The sequence below is a fragment of the Rhincodon typus genome, chromosome 2, assembly GCF_021869965.1.
Source record: "Rhincodon typus isolate 14 chromosome 2, sRhiTyp1.1, whole genome shotgun sequence".
In the NCBI taxonomy this organism is placed as follows: Eukaryota; Metazoa; Chordata; class Chondrichthyes; order Orectolobiformes; family Rhincodontidae; genus Rhincodon; species Rhincodon typus.
In genome coordinates this window covers 13879834-13900391 of record NC_063333.1, presented here as the reverse complement: position 1 = coordinate 13900391, position 20558 = coordinate 13879834, and the positions used below count along the sequence as shown (strand labels likewise).

Below are 20558 nucleotides of genomic sequence, written 5' to 3'. Positions count from 1 at the left end.
GAAGACTTGTGCTCCAGAACTCGCCGCTCTCCTCGCCAAGTTGTTCCGGTACAGTTACAACACTGGTAACTACCCGAAAATGTGGAAAATTGCCCAAATATGACCTGTAGTATAAGCAGGACAAATCCAACCTGGCCAATTACCTCCTCATCAGTCTACTCTGGATCATCAGTAAATTGATTTAAAGGAGCCATCAACAGTGCAACCAAGCAGCACGTGCTCAGTAATGCCCACTTTGGGTTCCACCAGGGCCACTGAGCTCCTGACCTCATTACAGCCTTTGTTCAAACACAGACAAAAGACCTGAATTCCAGAGGTGAGGTGAGAATGACAGACCTTGACATCAAGGCTGCATTTGACCAAGTGTGGCATCAAGGAGTCCTAGCAAAACTGGAATCAGTGGGTATCAGGGGGCAAACTTTCCAGTGGTTAGCGTCTTGCTGGACACAGGAAGATGCACTGCAGAAATTCACCAAAGATCCTCAGACAGCACCTTCTGAACTCTCAACTACTTCTATCTAGAAGGACAAGGGCAGCAGACATATGGGAACACCACTATCTTCAAGTTCCCCTCCAATCCACTCACCATCCTGACTTGGAAATATATTGGCGTTCCTTCACTGTCGCTGGGTCAAAATCCTGGAATTCCCTCCATGAAGGCATTGTGGGTCCACCCACCCAGGAGGACTGCAGTGGTTCAAGAAGGTAGCTCATCATCACCTTCTCAAGGGCACCCAGAGCTGGGCAATAAATGCTGGCCAACAAGCAATGCCCACATCGTACAAAATGAATAAACAAAAAAAAGCACATTATTTGGTTCCTGTCAATCCCATTGGCTAGGACTTCCCCAAAAAGCTCAAATTAGTTACGTGATTTCCCTAACACAAAGCCATGCCAAGTCTGCTTGATTAGATTTTGATTTTCCAAAAATGCTGCTGTTACTTCCTTAATAATTAATTTCAACACTTTTCAAGCAATACATGTTAGACTTATCAACTGATTAGTTCCTACTTTTTGCTTCCCTCTATTTTTGAGTAGGTGTCACTTTTTGGCAATGATTCTAATCTTCCAGTATTTAAAACTTTTGGAGAATTACAGCCAAGACATCCACTATTTCTGTAGTTATCTGTTTTAAGATACTAGGATGCATGCCATCAGGATCAGGGGACTTTTCTGTCTTTAGCCTCATTAGTTTGTCTAATAATACTATTGTGGTGATGGTGACAGTACTTAATTTGTGTCATTGTTTAGTATTATGGGATGTTTGAAGTATCTTCCATTGTGAAGACCCATGCAAAATATCTATTTATCTCCTCTGCCACTTCTTTGTTCTCCGTAACTATCTCCTCCAGGTTCATTTTCTAAGGGGCCTTTGTTGACTTTGACCTCCTGTCTTTTTCCTTTATGAAGCTCTTGTATCAGTTTTTGTACGCTTTGTTGGTTTGCCCTCTTAGTTTACTTTGTATCTGTTTATGATGTTCATAGCCTTTTTCTGGATTCTGAATTTATCCTAGTCTTTAGGGCTATCACTGACTTTTGCATCCTTATATGCTTTTTCTTTCAACGCTGATCTTAACTTCCTTTCTAACCATGGTACGCTTATCCCTCTCTCTTAGAATCTTTCCTCCTTACTGAAATATATTTTTACTGAGTGTCATGAATTACCTCCTTTAAATATCTGTAACTAGTTGCTTACTGCCTTTCTTGCTAATTTATCCATCCAGTTCACTATAGTTAACACTATTCTCACCTAGTTGTAATTCTTCTTATTTAAGTTAAACAGTTGTTTGTGACCCAAGTGTCTCAGTCTCAAACTGAATATTAAAATCACTGTGTTATGATCACTATTTCTTAGGAGCTCTTTTACTCTAACGCCATTTATTAAACACACCTCATTACACGTTACCAGATCCAGGATACTCTGGTCTCTGGTTGTGTCCATGACCTATCATTTTAGGAATTATCCCTAATGCACTTTGTGAATTTGTTGTCATAACTACCCTTTCTAATTTGATTTAACCCAATCAACATGAAGATTAAAGTTACCTATAATTATTGTTGTATTCTTTTTTGACATGCTCCTATTATTTGTTAACTTATTCATTTCCTATGGTGTGTCCACTGTTTGAAGGTCTCCATACTAGGTCTACCATTGTCGTCTTTCCCTTCCTGTTTTTACTGACATCCAATTGGCTTCTACATCATCTTGAGCTTAGATACTCACTCTCTCACAACTGTCCTCATAGCATCTCTTATTAATAGAAATTCCCACTACCTTTTTTTCCCTCCAGCCTTTCTGAAAGGTCAGATATCGCTAAATGTTAAGCTTCCAATATTGATCATCTTATAAGCGTGTCTCCATAATGGCTAAGAGCTCAATTTCCACCATTAGCTCACCTAAAAAGCTCTCCGCATCTTCCTCTCCTGCAGGCCCAAACAGTCCCCCTCCACCGACGCCCTCATCGATTAACAGAACTCATCCTTACCCTTAACAATTTCTCCTTTAACTCCTCCCACTTCCTACAGAGTAGTGGGGTGGCCATGGGCACCTGAATGGGCCCAATCTATGCCTGCCCCTTCGCAGAATATGTGGACCAGCTGCTTTTTCAGTGTTACGCTGTCACTGTCCCGCACCTCTTCCTCTGCTACATTGATGACTGTTTCAGTGCTGCCTCTGGTGACTGTCACGAAACTGGCATCTGTTTCAAGCCCACTGACTCCCACAGCTACCTGGACTACACCTCCCCTCAGCCACCCTCCTGCAAGAATGCGATCCCCTACTGCCAATTCTTCTGCCTCTGCCACGTCTGCTCCCAAAATGAGGCCATCCACTCCTGCACATCCCAGATGCCCTCCTATTTCATGGACCATAACCTCCCCCCATCCGGTGATCGACAATGCCGTCAACCGCATCTCTTGCATTTCCCGCACTTCTGCCCTCACATCCCCTCCCTCCAATAAAAATAAAGACAGAATCCCACTTGTCCTCATTTCACACCACCAACCTCTGTATCCAACGTATTGTTCTTTGCCCCTTCCGCCACCTACAATCCAACCCCACAACCAAAGAGATTTCCCTCCCCATCCCTGTCTGCTTTTGTAGAGACAGCTCTCTCCACGACTCCCTCGTCCGCTCCACATTCCCCACTAACCCCATCACCCCCAGCACCTTTCCCTGCAACTGCAGGAGGTGCTACACCTGCCCCTATACCTCCTCCGCTCACCTCCATTCAAGGCACAAAACAAACTTTCCATATCAGACAGAAGTTCACCTGCTCATCAGTCAACTTGATCTACTGTATCCACTGTTCCTGATGTGGCCTCCTGTACATTGTTAAGACCAAGCGTAGACCTGGAGACCGTTTTGTAGAGTATCATCTACGCTTTGTATGCGACAAATGACAACACCTGCTGGTCGCCAACCATTCTAACTCCTCCTCCCACTCCCTAGTTGGCATGTCCATCCTGGGCTGCCTCCAGTGCCACAATGACGCCACCCACAAACTGGAGGAGCAGCACCTCATATTCTGCCTTGGGAGCCTACGGCCCTACGGCCTAAACATTCAATTCACCAGTTTTAAAATCTCCCCACCCCCCGCCTCATCCCATGTCCAAGCCTCCTTCTCATCCCCACCTCCTTGACCTGACACAACCTATCCGTCTTCACTCGCACCTATCTGCCAAACCGATCCCACTGACCAATCCCCACCATTATCTACCTGCACTCACTTATCACCATCCCACCTACCTTCCCCAGCCTCACCCTTCCTCCCTTTATTTATTTCAGAGCTTCCCCATTTCTGAAGAAGGGTCCCAACCTGAAACGTCAACTTTCCTGCTCCTCTGATGCTGCCTGGCCTGCTGTGTTTCTCCAGCTCCGTACTGTGCTGTTTGACTCCAGCATCTGCAGTTCTTGCCATCTGTCTTGTTCCAAATGCTTTGTGCATTAAGAAACAAAGCCTTTAAGCTTGCCTTTCTGCCATTTTTAATCATCCTAACTTTTACTTGTACAGTGGCCCTATTTGCACCTCACCCTTGATTACCCTGTCTAAAGTTTTTGTATTTTACTGTTCTGTCTTTCATTACTGTCCCTGTTTCTCTTTCCGTTGTTTCCCATACCAGAGGTAAGAAATTAGATGTTTAAAGAGCTATTTTACTGATATGTTGGGAAATATGTAGGTAATTAGGTTCATGTTTAATCATTTAAAATACAAAAATAAAATTGTACCACTTGAATGACATTTTAAATTTTTAATTGACAGGGAATTTCCCTGAAAATTTTCTGAGCCTAGTTTAGGTTTTCTCTCCCCACTATTCTATGAACCTATTCCAACCACACTAACAAATACTAACGGGGCGTCAGTCCTGGCCCTGTCCAGGTTAACCCATCCAGTTGTACTGATACAATCTGCCTTGCATAAAACCATATTGATCAGCCTATACCTTTCACTGTGCAAAGTCTGGAGTAATCATTGTGATATTTAGCAGTAGACAGTGACATGCAAAGTAAAATATCATTTTAAAAAAGTGATACTTTTTAATGTACTTAATAGTAATTGTCCATGGTATAAAAAATGCTCAATAAAATAATGAATGTCCCATTTTGAATTTTTGTTTTATTTCTTTATAGTCTAAACATATGGAGACTCAGTGTCTCTACCAAGAATGAATTTTGCTATGTTGGACGTATAGTTCATCGCATGACCCAGCTGTAATGCATCTAATGTTTAGTACTGACCATTGGTAGTCCAGATAGTGTGAAAAATAGACGTGCTCCTCTCTCAAAAGATCTTTATGTACCACTAGGCAACTGGTGCTGATTCAGTAATTAACACCACATGTCATGTCGGTGTCTTGTTCAGCTCTAGACTAATACAGTTACCATTAGAACTAAAATTATGCAAATTTGAAAATAGACCAGAAATAAGAAATTTGACATCCGAAGAGCTATTTTACTAATGTATTGGGAAGTATGTAGGTAGTTAAGTTCATTGTGTTGAATTACTTAAAATGCAAAATAAAATTTTATCAGTTGCTTGACATTTTAAATTTTTCATTGACAGGCCACTGCTGGGTTCACCATTGTTGCGCAGAATGGTCTTCTGGAGTGTGCCAGACAGATGAACAGGTACTGATGAATGTGGACAAAGCAGTTCTCTCAGGGATTGCAGAGGTAAGTTGATATTTTACCAAAAGAGTAGAAATTAAGTAGCCGAAATGTATCCCCAGGACTTCTGAGCAAAATCTACTTAATGAAAGCTACAGTGCTGTTCTTTCAGCAGTTTATAGTGATTAGCAAGTCACATCAGAAGTTTGAATTGGAATCTTTTGATGCATGTTTTCGTTATGAGGAAGGACTGAATCTTTCATTGGATTCCTATTATCTCTAAACGGAATAGCAGTGAAAGTTGGAGAAGTTGAAAAATTAGTGCCAGTAAAACAAGGGCTGTCAGTTCGCTTTGAGAACATCCACAAATAGCAAAAGTTCCATAAACTTAATTGCCTATCACAAGATACGTGGCATTCATAAGAACAGTTTACAATAAGGCAAAATATTTATTCTGTATTTTAGACCAATGGATAACAAGCAATAGTTCTTTCTGTAACTCATCAAATGTCCTGTAAATAGTCTGTATAGGAGTGTTTTTTTTTTTTGGTCAGTGATTCCTAAAATGAACCTATGTGCTTTTTTGGCTGAATGAATTAGAGTGCTTCTGTAAAACTATGATTCAATTCATGCTTAGCATCTTATTGCAGATCTGACACAGGCTACTTTCAATGCATTAGTTGAATAGGTGGAGTAGTGCCTTGGGCGCAAGAAAGTGTCCGTCAGTTTCTAAATATTTTGATGAATAATGTCACTGATAAAGGTCAGTTGTGGCAGGAATCCTTGCACAGCTTTGCAACCAAAAGGTCAATATAGAGGAGTGGTAATTGTGAGCTATTTTGTACAATGCTCATAGGTCTTCATTCATGACCTTTCAGTTTATTAATGTGTTATCAAAATCCTATTGACAACCTGCTTATTAACTGAGGCAAAGAATGCCAGTGTTATTCAGGATCTGAGGCAACAATGCAATGACAAGTTCTATGAGTGTTGTGAAATTCCTCAGTTGTGACCTCCACTTTGCCCTTCCTAATTGCCTGTGCAGAATGAACAGGATACGCGTAAATATGTCCTGCTGTCTGGGCAATTGAGAATTGAAAACTTGTTCATCATGTTATTTCATAGAATTTCATAGAATCCCTACAGTGTGGAAACAGGCCCTTTGGCCCAACAAATCCACACCGACACAAAGAGCATCCCACCCAGACCTATCCCCCTAATCTACTCATCCCTGAACACTACGGGCAATTTAGCATGGCCAATCCATCTAACCTGCACATCTTTGGACTGTGGGAGGAAACCGGATCACCCAGAGGAAACCCCCACAGACACGAAGAGAATGTCCAAACTCCACACAAACAGTCGCCCGAGGCTGGAATTGAACCCAGGTCCCTGGCGCTGTGAGGCGGCAGTGCTAACCACTGAGCCACTGTGCAGACCAAACCCCTTCAAAATATGTTAAGATAGTCTAGACCCTAACTTTTTCTCATTTTAAAGATAATTGTAAGGCATTGCATTCTGAATGCAATTGGATTGGTCAAACTACCAGGCTTGAAACAAAATATACTTTATGCACTATAATTAAAATACAGTAAAAAAGAACACGCCTTAACTGTAACTCTGTTGAAACGCTTAACAAAATAATATATATATTAAAAAAAACTACTACTGATTGACTGTTCCAATATAGTAACACCCCATAAACACACACTTGCAAAGCCAAATTCAGTAAAATAGATTGTCTGGCATGCAATTCTAACAGCAGGAAGAGAACCCCAGTTTTTAGCTGTAACAGAGAGGAATAAGAGCTTTCACATCCAGCTTCAAGACCCCTGCAACAACTACTGAAGGCTAAAACTTAAAAAAAAAAAAAAGTCCTGATTCTGAGGAAGATTGACCCTGCCCATTCAGGCTGCTTCTATTGTTCCATCTTAAAAACAGCACTTAAGGCCATATAAGGTGCTTATTGACTTTGGAGCAGACTGCCCTGTACCTCTGTCTCAACCTTTCTTCATTTAAAAAAAAAGCAGGACAAAATACACCTCTTTGAGGCCATTGTATCATCACCCTGCCGCCCACCTTTTAAAACAAAAGAACCATCAAAAGGCTTTTGACAAGGTTCCACACAAGAAATTAGTAAAGAAAGTTAAAGCTTGTGGTATTGGAGGTAATGTATTGACATGGATAGAGAACTAGTTGGCAGACAGGAAGCAGAGAGTTGGAATAAACAGGTTCTTTCAGAGCAGCAGGCAGTAATGAGTGCTGGAACCTCAGCTGTTCACAATATACAATTAATGATTTGGGTGAAAGAATTTGAATGCAGTCTCCCAATGGATGGCAGTGTGTGCTGTCAAGAGGATGCAGGGTGACTTGGACACTGGCTGAGTGGGCAAATACTTGGCAATGCAATATAATGTGGACAAATGTGAGGTCATCCACTTTGGTCACAATAACAGGAAGGTAGATTGTTATCTGAATGGTGGCAGTTTAGGAAAAGGTGAGGTGCAACAAGACCTGAGTATCATGGTGGAACAGTCACTGAAGGTTGGCTTACAGGTGTAGCAGGCAATGAGAAAAACTAATAGCATGCTGTTCTTCATAGCAAGAGGATTTGAGTAACAGCATAAGGATGGGATATCTTGCAGCAGTTATACAGGGCCTTGGTGAGGTGATACCTTGAGTGTTGTGTGCAGTTTTGGCCTCCTAGTCTGAGGAAGGACATTCTTGCTATTGAGGGAGTGCAGCGAAGTTCATCAGACTGATTCCTGGGATGGCAGGACTGACATATGAGGAAAGACTGGATCGACTGAGTTTGTACTTGCTGGAATTTAGAAGAATGGGCAGGGATCTCATAGAAACATAAAATCCTGATGCGACTGGACAGGCTGAATGCAGGAAGAATGTCCCCACTGTTGGGGAAGTCTAGAACAAAAGGTCACTGTCTAAGTAAAAGGGGTAAGTCATTCAGGACTGAGATAAGGAAGAATTTCTTCACTCCGAGTTGTGAACCTGTGGAATTTTCTCCCACAGGAAGCTGTTGCAACCAGTTCATTAGATATATTCAACAGGGTCCTGGATGTGGCACTTACACTAACGGGATCAAGGGGAATGGGGAGAGGGTGGAAATGGGATACTGAGATTGCATGATCAGTCATGATTTTATTGAATGGTTGTGCAGGCTCGAAGGGCCAAATGGCCTACTTCTGTACCTATTTTCTATGTTATACAAAGATGGCTTCATTTTTAAAACCTTTAGTCTTATGCTATTAGTGCATTACAATGCATACACACTACATTGACACAGCATTGAAACATTCACTACTGCAGTCCATTTCAGTCCATTTTTTTCCCATCACTGAACACCTCCGTCTTTGACAACAGGTCAACAATTACGTTCTCTCGTCCTGCCACATGTATAATTTTCAAATTGAATGGCTGCAATAATAAGCTGCATCTAAAGAGTCTGGAATTTTTATCCTTAAATTTTTCCAAAAACTTCAAGCGGTTATGATCGGTATATACAGTTGTCTCCTACATGTTACTAGCAATATAAATGTGGAAATGTTGCAATACCAACACCAAACTCAAGGTCGTCTCCTCAATGTTGGAATATTTCTGATCATTATGCAATTTTCTGGGAAAGTACCCAATGAGGCTTTCTTTCTTTTCATCTTCAACACCCAGATCGCTCACATTGATAGGCACCTTGAATGACTTAGGTGTGGCTAACACTCGGACAATGGTTAATGCAGCTTTCAGACTGTCAAATGCCTTCTGACATTCCTCGGTCCACTGAAATTTTCTGCACTTCTTCAATAAGTCAGTGAGTGGAACAACCACCCTGCTAAAATTTGGTACGAACTTCCCATAAAACCACTTAGTGCCAGGAATTGTAGTACTTCCCTCTTTGTCAATAGTATAGGAAATTTCCCAGTAACCTTTGTTTTCACATCACCTGGAGCCATCTGTCCATGTCCAGTGATATGGCCCAGGAGTGTGACTTGGGCTTTTGCAAACTTGCTCTTAGCCTGGTTTGTCACCAAGCCTACCTCCCAATCAATCAAACAATTCTGATAAATACTCCAAATGGTTAGTCTTTGAAATGTGGCTGGTGCATTTTTCGTACCATGTGGCTTGGCTTTTAACTGCTACGATCTATTTGGTGTCACAAAAGCCAAACTTTCCTTTGCCCTTTCAAGTGGAAAAAATACACCTTGTAAAGCCATAATATCATCACAGTCAACAAGGCTGCCTTCTTCAACTTTCATTGTCTCCCTTTCTTACTCCCTCACCCCTTTTTGGCAGCTGCTATAATCTTTTACTTAATCTCTTTTGTCATTGTGAATGTCAATTTCTCCTAAGTTCTTCTCGTCAGGCCTCTTCTGACTTTCCATAAACGACTTCACCTCTTAATGCTGCCTTTTGCAAACTGAGCTCCTTTTCATTAATTGTAAAATGACTGCCTGGCTCTCTCACTTTGCATGAAACTAGAGCCTTTGGACTCTGTCTTTGTACTATTGTATTGCATTACTGACAAGATCATTGTAAGAAGGGGAGGTGGATCAGAGATAATTGAGCTACTTTTGCTAAATGTGTTGTTATGAAAAGTAATTATAAAAAAATCGTACTTATTTCAGCACCACGTTGTGTGAGACAAATACTTAAACTGCTCAACTCGGAAGACTCCAGTGATTTCCTTGCGGTCTGAGTGCATGAGGGATAATGGCTTTATTTAAAAATGCTTTTTGGGTTTAGTTAACCCTCAGGACCTGATGAGGTGTGACCTGGCTCGGAAGTGTACCAAGGAATCAATGGTCGTTTTCATGACCTGTCTAAAAATCTCTGGTCATTTAATTCATTCACAAGATTTGTTGCTTTCAAGGCTTGTTTTTATTGTCTATTCCTAATTGTCCCTGCATATGTCATGGTGAACTGTCTTGGGTACAGCTTAGCATCTTGCTGGGCTATTTTAGAACGCAGTTAATGGTCAACCTAACTGTTGAAGAGTCACATGTAGACGAGACCAGTTGAAGACAGCAATTTTCCTTTACTAATAGACTGTTGTTTCATGTTAATTGCCAAGGTAGGATTTGGATTTGTTTCTCAATCGTTAACTCCTAACTGTGGATCAACAGATCAACAACCTAACTTATGATGGTACTGTACCCCAATTGGGCATAGTACTTAACTACAGTTATATAGAGTCATAGAGATGTACAGCACCAAAACAGATCCTTTGGTCCAACTTGTCCATGTTGACCAGATATCCTAAATTAATAGTCCCAGTTGCCAGCATTTGGCCCATATCCCTCTAAATCCTTCCAATTCATATACCCATCCAAATGCTTTTTAAATGTTGCAATTGTACTAGCCTCCACCACTTCCTGTGGCAGCTCATTCCATACATACACCATCCTCTGTATTGCTCCTTAAGTCCCTTTTAAATCTTTCCCCTCTCACCTTAATTCTATGCCCTCTAGTTTTGGACTCCCCCTCCCACCCCAGGAGAAAAAGACCTTGCCTATTTACCCTATGCATGCCCTTCATGATTTTATAAATCTCTATATGGTCACCCCTCAGCCTCTGACGCTCCAGCCTATTCACCCTCTCCATATAGCTCAAACCCTCCAACACTGACAATATCCTTATATTGTACCCTTTCAAGTTTCACAACATCCTTCCCATAGCAGGAAGACCAGAATTGCACACAGTACTCCAAAAGTGGCCTAACCAATGTCCTGTGCAGATGCAAGGTGACCTCCCAACTCCTATACTCAATGCACTGAACAATTAAGGAAAGCATACCAAATGCCACTTTCACTATCCTATCTACCTGCAACTCCATTTTCAGGGAACTGTGAATGTGCACTCCAAGGTGTATTTGTTCAGCAACACTCCCCAGGATCTTGCTATTAAGTGTATAAATCCTGTCCTGATTTGCCTTTCCAAAATGCAGCACCTTGCATGTACCTAAATTAACTCTGTCTGCCACTCTTCAGCCCATTGGCTGATCTGATCAATATCCTGTTGTGCCCTGAGGTAACCTTCTTTGCTGTTCACTACAGCCCCCAACTTTGGTGTCATCTGCAAACTTACTAACCATACCTCCTATGTTCACATCTAAATCATTTATATAAATGACAAGCAGTGGACCCAGCTCCAAAGCTTGTGGCACACCACTGGCCAAGGCCTCCAGTCTGAAAACCAGCCCTCCACCACCGCCCTTCTATCTTTTGAGCCTGTTGGGTATCGAAATGGCTAGTTCTCCCTGTATTCACGTGATCTAACCTTGCTAACCAGGCTACCATGAGGAACCTTGTCAAACGCCATATTGAAGTCCATATAGATCATGTCCACTGCTCTGCCCTCAAAGCCATGTTGACTATCCCTAATCAGTCCTTGCCTTTCCAAATACATTGGATATATATATCCAATTCTTGGCACCTATCATTTTAGTAAATATATGAAGGCCTTTGAATAGGAACAGCACCAACATCATGGACATATTTATTACTTCTGCTAGGATGATTTAAACTAGATTGGGGATGGGACCCTGATGAGTAATTCAGAGTAAACAGAAGCTGAGATGGAATTAGAAGTTTAAAAACTAGTGAGTGAATCTGCAAGGCCGAAGAAATAGTCTAGGTAAAAAAAAAAAACAGTGAATTTAGCAAGGCTTAAAGGGATATTATTTAATGCAAGTAGCCTGAGGAATACAGCAGATGAACTGAGGGCAGAGATAGGCACATGAGAGTAATATTATCATAGCCAGGACCAGGACTTAGCTGAAAGCTAGTCAAGATTGTACAGCATCCAGCCGAGGGAAGCAGAAGGTTAGAAGAGGAGGAGGTGTTGTAATATTGTTCAAGGAATCAATTATAGGATTGAGGAGGGATGATACCTTGGAAGGATCATCAAATGAGGCCGTATGGAAAAGAATGAAAAGCTGATGTGGTCATTAAAATGTCATCAGTGTAAGAGTATAAGCAATAAAATATTGCTCACAGGCTGCAAGAGTTTAAGCTTATTTGATGTAGCAACTTTCTAGTGACATTGTAGACAGAATTTCCTTTGGGCTATTAGAGTAACTACAGATAAGCAATATTATATATTATCTTCGCTATATCCAAACATCCTAATTCATTAATGTGCATACAAGATGATTGTGCAGTGCTATGAAAGCAAACATTTTTTTAATGAATCCCTTGATAGAAGAAACAGAATCAGTTCCCTTGTTTAAAACCTGCATGTCTCACAGCAAAGGTGTTCTACAGGGACTCAAATGTATTTAAAAATCTGTTTGTAAAAAATTTCATTTGTGAATGGCTGTGCTCGTTGCCAGCTGACACAGCTCTTGTGCTCTGCCACTAAGTGTGTATATGCATTGACTTATCAATAACATTTTAAGGGAAGACCTTTAATTTTTTTAAAAAGAAAATGGCTCTCTCTTTCGCTTATTTGAAAGTGGATGTCCTAATGCAGATATGTTGGTGTGATCCATCTATATGTATGCAGTTGCACCTGTGCTGTCATTGCCAGCTCTTAATTTTTTTTTCTCTCTCAATTTTAAACTTGGAAATCTCTTAAAGTGCAAAGAAGATGAATGTCCTGAGATTTGAGTCTTAGAGTATTACTGATGCTAAACTCTGTTACATGTTAAGGGTATTGTTATTTTGAAAGGTTAACACTGTACCAGTGTAGGTCACACGTTTTCATTTAATTTCATTTCACTGAGAAAGAAAGGTAAATTCTCTATCCACAGATTATGTGCCAGATAACGCTGACTCAACCAGAGAAAATAGAAAGTGTTGCCCTTGCACAGTAGTAAATACTTTATGTACAACTTTAACACTGAAAATATTCCAGATAATTTTGTAGCGGCATAATCTTCTAAACTATATATGAGCATCCAACCATAGGAGGTGCTTTTGCATGTGCAGAGGGTTGGCTGTACCTGATATTGCCACAAATACAACCGTCAAACAAATAACCTGTGATATTTTAAAGTTATAATGACTTCTGCAGTACAGCATATATTTTCTGTGGAAAATAGATAATGCCCCAGAAACGTAACAGTCTTAGCATCAGAGTGCATTAACAAATGTCACATTTTCTGATTTGGTGTTTGTGTAGTGCATAAATTCCTGAACCCCAACCTTGTCCCCCCACCCTGCCCTTTGTTCCACTCTTTGGAATGAGCATGATAAATGATCATTCAGGTCAGGAACTGGTGGGAGATCAGAGCTTGTGAAAATAGACTAGCAAGAATTGAATTCTGTCAGAAGAAAGAATTGACAAAAAATTTAAAAAATGCAGAGAATAAAACAAAACATGCCAATTTTTTTTTTGTTGGAAGGGAGATTGATGAGAATGAAGAGTAATCAGATCAGCCATGTTCATGTTGAATGGTATATCAGGCTTGAGGGGCCAAATGCCTTACTCATGCGAACCAAAAATACAAAAAGCTAAGGATGCTAGAAATCTCATGGATCTCATTTATGACCTACTTGTGCTCTTTAAGTTTCATGCATTGCTTTTTGTGGCAAGGCTGTCTCAAAGGATGACCACTTGTATCTTTTGACTGCAGCAGCAACCATTTTCCAATTATATTTTGTTTACTTTTTCCTCCAATTGTTTGATGTCCACATCTAACTTATTATTTGTCTAGCAAGCAGTTATTTGATTATTTTTTTAAAGTCTACAATGCCACACTTTAGCTGCTTCACTCGCTTCCCTTCTTCATTAGGTCAAATTAGGGATATTTGCTGATAATCTCGCAATGTTCAGCATGATCGGCACCGTACTGAAACAGTCCATGCTCATATGCAGTAAGATATGACCAACTTTCAAGTTGGACTGATAAGTGGGAAGCAGCATTTGCAATGGTCATTCTCCCTTGACTTTTAATTGCATTAATATTACTTAATCCCTATCAACTTCCTGGGGGTTGGTATTAGCTGGAAACTTTAATGGGTGAGCCATATATATGTACAATTGCCAAAAGAGGAGTTAAGCTGGGTAACTTGCTTCCCAACTCCCCAGAACCTATTTGCTATGTACCATGTACAAGTCAGATATGTGATAGAATGCTTACTACTCGCTTCGATGAGTGCTGTTTCAACAACATTGAAGAAGCTTGACACCACCTAGAATTAAGGAGCCTGCTTGATTGGCACCACATTGATCCTCCAGAACATTTGCTCCCTCTTTCTCCAATGCATGGTGTAAGCAGTATGTGCCATCCATAAGACTCACCGCAGAAACTCATGAAAGCTCCTTCAACACCACCATCCAAATCCAGGATCTCTCCCACGTAGAAAGAGGACAGAAGCTGTACAGGAATACCCTCACCTGAAAGTTCCCTTCCAAGAAATTCAATAAACTGTAGTTCCGTCAGTGGATCAAAATCATAGAATGCACTTCTTATAGGTTTTAACATTCAGTTGATTTGGCACACAAGTACTAGGTTGTTTAGGCACAGTTTAACAACACTGCTTGTGCATACATCAGATGGATTGCAGCAACTCGAAAGGAAGAGCAACAAATGCTGGCCTTTCCACAGTATTTTTCTTTGTGGTACAAATTTAGAGCAACGTAATGGAATTTGGTGCAATTCTGTAACACACAATTTTTTGCCACCTTATCATAATTCAATTATCAATTAAACAGTTAAATGATTAAAGCAACATGTTTAATCTCCCAAAAAGTTAACGAAAAATTGTACAATACATGCTAACATTTTAGAATTAAGAGATTGTAATTTTCAGTTTTATGTTTTTTAGACAGAGAGGTCTGAATAGTAAGTCAACATTTTTATGTTGGTGACTTTATTAGTCTGTACATTTTCACACTTTGGAGCAAAGCTGTGAGTTTTATAACTTTAAGCCAACAATCTGTGATGAGTGTAGGTTTTTTAGGCTGTGGTAATCTGATGACTTGTTAGCAACGTACTGCCTCACCATGGTCTCCAGAAACACCTATTTGCGGGAAAAAAAGTAAACTGAGTTTCAATTTTGTAAGATAGTTTACCAACAGAACAACTGAAAATGTAGCTAGCAATAATGTCACTGTACTGTGCTCTTGAAGAGTAGAAGCAGACAGAAATCAAAATGGTAGATCTTGTAAAATTTACAGGCACTCTAACTAAATCAATGGACCTGACAAATAATTAGGATTATTACCAGATGCATTATGCCTTAATAGGTATTAACTACTTTAAATAGCATGCACTTATAGTTTTCTGAAAACAAGCCTGTTGTAGAAGAAACATGCATGGCCATTTTGTGGAGAATGTGTCAGCCAAGAAGTAATTTTTCATATTTCTCACCCCACCTACTCCAATACTTCCTAATAGCACCTTGTGTTCATTTTACATCAACAATTCATTTTACACTTTGGTTTCATCATGTTCTAACAGGCCCCAGTGAATTTCTTTTGTACCTTTCCTCCTCTTTTCTGTTTGTCTGTGCAACAATACGTTGCAGCTCATTGTGATCCATCAAATAGGGAATATTTTTGTATTATATTTTAAATCATTTTGGATAACAAGTTAATGTCTTTGAAAATTAGCTTTTGACAGTGGTATCCTTGACAGAGTTATTTTACCTTTATATTATTTTGAAAGACTGATGTCAAATTGGGCCTTTTGACAAAGTCAAAATAACGTTTGTATTGTTTTTCCTATGAATTTGAGTAAAGGTTTTGCATTAAAACTAGTATATTTTTATTTGAGTTTCTGAGGAATTACCAGAAACCAGAATTTATTTCGCCTATATTTTCATCTCCTCAAAATGCTATGTAAGGATTTTATTCTTTGGACCCCAAAATCTCTCCTTATCATCATTATAGCAGTATTCTGACTCTCTGTGAGCAGTGTCAATTGGATACCTACTTGCACAATAAATACATATGAATGGGTACAGTGTCTCATGATTCTGTATTGTGAGATTATTGACCTGTTTATTGGACGTCTTTGTTGCAGTTAAAGGCAAAAGTAAATTTCTCTCATTTCTCAGCAGAGATTTCCTGTATGTATAGAGTCATACAGTCATACAGCACAGAAACTGGCCCTTTGGCCCAACTCATCCATGCTGACCAGGTTTCCTAAACTGAACTAGTCCCATTTGCCCGTGTTTAGCCCATATATCTCTCAACCTTTCCCATCTATGTACCTGTCCAAATATCTTTTAAATGTTGCAACTGTACCCGCCTGTACGACTTCCTCTGGCAGCTCATTCCATATACACCTCACCCTCTGTGTGGAAAAAATTGCCCATCAGGTCCCTTTTAAATCTTTTCCGCTCTCACCTTAATCCTATGCACTCATGTTGGACTCCCCTGCCCTGGGAAAAAGACTTTGGCTATTCACCTTATCTATGCCCGTCATGATTTGATAAACCTCTTTAAGGTCACACCTCAGCTTTCTACACTCCAGGGGAAAAGGTCCCAGCTTATCCAGCCTGTCCTTATAACTCAAAGCTTCCAGTCTTGGTAACATCCTTGTAAAGCTTTTTTGTACCCTTTCCAATTTAATAACATACTTCCTATAGCAGGGCAACCAGAATTGTATGCAATACTCCAAATGTGGCCTTTCTAACACCTTGTGCAGCTGTAACATGATGTCCCAACTTCTGTGCTAAATGCTACGAGTGATGAAGGCAAGCATGCCAAAGCTGCCTTCACCACTGTCTGCCTGTGTCACCACTTTCAAGGATCTATATACCGCACCCTTAAGTCTCTCTGCCTGTTAATGTATTGAGCATTTGTACTGAATGTGGATTGTTGGAGTTTAGAAATGATCAGTTTTGCTATCATGTCAAAATGGATTGTCTCTATAGATATTTATTTCATTGGTGATTCTGCTGCTGCCATTATTCAGAAAATGGCTTTCTTGAACTAAAACGGTATAGGTGTAACGGACACTTACCATTTGTAACCTGAATGTAAAAGCCATACAACTTGTATCTTGCAGTAATTGCATGTTTAAATGGTGTATTTTACTTGCAAATCCTTGTGATATTTTATTTCAGCACTGTGCATACTGTAAGCGCCTTGGAGCCACCATCAAATGCTCAGAAATGAAGTGCAATCAGCTGTACCATTATCCATGTGCAGCTGGAGCTGGTACATTTCAAGATATCAAGACACTCACTCTCCTCTGTCCAGAACACATCGACCAGGCTCCAGAAAGATGTGAGTGTAAGCATTTTTTCCTCCAGATATGAGTTTCGTACCTTGGTTTATGGTCCAGCATCTTTGAAATATAGCATTCAGTAGGAACAACTGTTAAGAATTGGCTTGGATTGAAATCTTACATTAAATATGTAATGAAAGTTGACTGTAGGTTTCGACAAGGTGTATTTTTAAAAAAAGCACTCAAATTGCTTTTGATGAATGATGTTGTAAACACTGAAACTGGAACACAATCTTCTTGTGAAGTCAGGTGATTTGAGGTGTCTGATCTCAACCCTCAACATTTAATTTACTAATTTCCAAAGTGTACTTTCGTCGCCACTTCCGGTCTGATGTGCAACATTGGACAAGTTTGATATGATGGTCAAATCTGGACCCTTGCTTTTACTCCACCAAGGTGCCTTTCTCCTTTTCACAGCTTGCCTAGAAGCCACAGGCTGTGTGTTCTTGGCTGGACCATATATTTCTTGTTAAAATTTTATTTTCTGTATGAATATGGTGACATGCAGTACTAACATTCTAAATATGTTGACAGTCCTTTGGAGCATCACTAGTAACCATGCGTCGTGTGCAATAAAATGATGATTGTAGGGTTTTTTTACACAGTAGGAATATCTGAAAAAAAGACCCATCATACCCTCCCCCAGTTTCAACATCCAGTCTTCTATTTTCAAAACGCTTGGGGAGAGGAACCCCAAACAGGTTTCCTCTTCCAGAATGCCTGACCTTGAAAATATTGACTTCATTGTGACATTTAAATGCACACCATATCAGCTGATTAAGCACAAGTCAAATATTAAATTCAGGATCTCCCTTTTCTATATAACTCTATAAAATTGTAAGACATTTGAGCAGAAATGGGCCAGTTAGCTCTTTGAATCTGCTTCACCATTCAATGAGATTGGTACTGCTTTGATAATCCTTAGCTCCACATTCCTGCCTTCACCATAAACCTCGATTCCCTCACTCATTAAAAATCTACCTCAGCTTTGAATGCACTTTACGACCCAGTCTCAACAGCCCTTTGCAATGAAGTATTCCTCAGATTAACTACCTTTTAAGAGAAGAAGCTCCTTAACTCTGACATAAATGGGTGATCCCTTGCTATCAGATTATGCCCTCTGGTCCTAGACATTCCCACCAGGAGAAACAACCGTTCCACACATACCCTTTTGAGCCCTCTTAGAATCTTGTATGTTTCAATAAGGTCCCATTCTTCCTAAACGCCATTGAGTACAGGCCCAACCTACTCAACCTCTCATAGAACATAGAACAGTGCAGCACAGTACAGGCCCTTCGGCCCATGATGTTGTGCCGAACTTTTACCCTAAACCTAAGGTCTATCTAACCTCCACCCCTACCTTATACAATTATCCATATGCCTATCTAATAGCCGCTTAAATGCCCCTAATGAGGCCGACTCCACTACCCGTTCCGGCAATGCATTCCACTACCACTCTGAGTAAAGAACCTATCTCTGACGTTTCCTCATAAGACAATCCCTCCATACCAGCAGGTTAGACTTTTCTTGGTAAATTTTCACAGCCATGTGGTCCACCAGCTGAACTGCGAAAGAAAACTGCTGAAGTTAAGAGGTAGGCTTCTTATAACTTGCTAATTATTTTTATACGTCGAGAAATGAGAAGTTGCTAAGTGTTGAGTTCTGTGGTTGGCTGATTTGTTAAACTGCCTTCATATGTAGGGACTTGCATAAATCCTTGTCCATGATTTGGGGACACAGGTAACCACTGAAATAGAAATAGCCTCACCTTTGCCTTGCTTCAACTCATTTTGTCCTCGAATGTCAAACCAAGTAATTTTTATGAATTATTTGTTTTTCAGCCAAGGAAGAAGCAAATTGTGCTGTTTGTGATAGCCCAGGCGAACTTCTGGACCAACTTTTCTGCACTAGTTGTGGACAGCATTACCATGGAGCATGCCTAGACATAGTTGTGACCCCTTTGAAACGGGCTGGGTGGCAGTGTCCAGAATGCAAAATCTGCCAGACCTGCAGGTAAATTCCGAGTTAGATACTTTATTTTTAATGTAGATGAACAATTCTAAGATTTAAGGTAGAGAAACATTTTAGTCAAAAAATTGTTTAACATGGATTTCATCATAAATTCTGTAATTATGTACAATGAAATAAAACAAGGGGCAAAGGAGCCAATTCATACCGAGTTGTAAATTGTAGATATTTGTTTGTATTTTAACATACTTGTGTGTAAAGTTGTAGGAAATCTTCTTAGGGCCTTGCACTATAATCCTTTAGTTAGAAGGATGTTTCTTTTAACTCCATTGTGGCAAAATATGTAGCTTTATTTTAATGTTCATTCTCATGTATTAATCCTTCAATTTTCAAGATTCTGTATTGAGTGAAACACAAATTCCATGCCAGAAGAACATTTGCAGCAGTAGTCATAAAAGATGTTAAAAGGAATAGATGGATTTTGTTTGCTGTCCGCAGATGGAAAGTTTCTCATCTGTCACTTATGCATGAGGTAGTCAATAAACGTGGACCTGCAGAAAATATGGATTGATGCAGAACTGTTTGCCCTCAGTTTCCATGGTTGTCATTTGTAACATTTCTTAAAGTGGAAGCATAAGCACAACATTTTGAAGCTATTGATAGAACATTCTCTCCAGAATTTGGTGAAAATAACAACTTTTTTGGTTTTTGTTTTATAATTTGTTACTGGGAATTGCCCAGGAGCAGTATATCCCAAAGTCCCTTAAAAATGATGGGACTGTTAGTGATGAACATAAGATCATAAGACTTAGGAAATGAAATAGGCCATTCAGTCCATCAAGAAATTCAGTGAGGTCAAGGCTGATCTGAGAATCCTCAATTTCACTTTCCTGCACCACTATCAGAACATTCAAGCTTATACTAGATCCCTCCAAGTCACACACCATGCTGACTTGGAACTGTATTGCCTTTCCTTCACTGACCCTGGATCACAATTCTGGAATTTCCTTCCTGTGACCACTATGGTTGTTCCTACACTCAAAACTGCAGTGCTCTCCCAGGCATTTGTGGATGAGCAATAAATACAGGCTTAGCTGGTGTTTCCCACATCTCATGAAGGAATAAAAAAAAAATTATATCCAGTGACAGTGGAAAAGATAATCTTGTTAAGAAAGTCCTCGATTTTTGTTCAACTTGTAATATGTCAGCCAAAGTTGAGGCTGTTGTCAATAATAGTGCTGTAAAATAAACATGCAACACAAAATTTATTTGGTTGGCCTCATGACCTGT

The 20558-nt window shown here is 40.0% G+C and overlaps 1 protein-coding gene across 3 annotated transcripts in view; it reads left to right on the top strand.

Moving 5' to 3' along the window:
* LOC109936458 (histone-lysine N-methyltransferase 2C-like) overlaps window positions 1–20558 on the top strand; it is a 304428-nt gene that overhangs the window by 272193 nt on the left and 11677 nt on the right. For 2 of the 3 annotated variants that reach the window (XM_048606794.1, XM_048606796.1), the window contains exons 7-9: window positions 5064–5173; window positions 17137–17305; window positions 19142–19313. In XM_048606794.1, coding sequence (XP_048462751.1) covers window positions 5064–5173; window positions 17137–17305; window positions 19142–19313 — 451 coding nt within the window. The remainder of the gene's footprint in view (window positions 1–5063; window positions 5174–17136; window positions 17306–19141; window positions 19314–20558) is intronic. The other variant, XM_048606795.1, reaches the window with a different exon arrangement.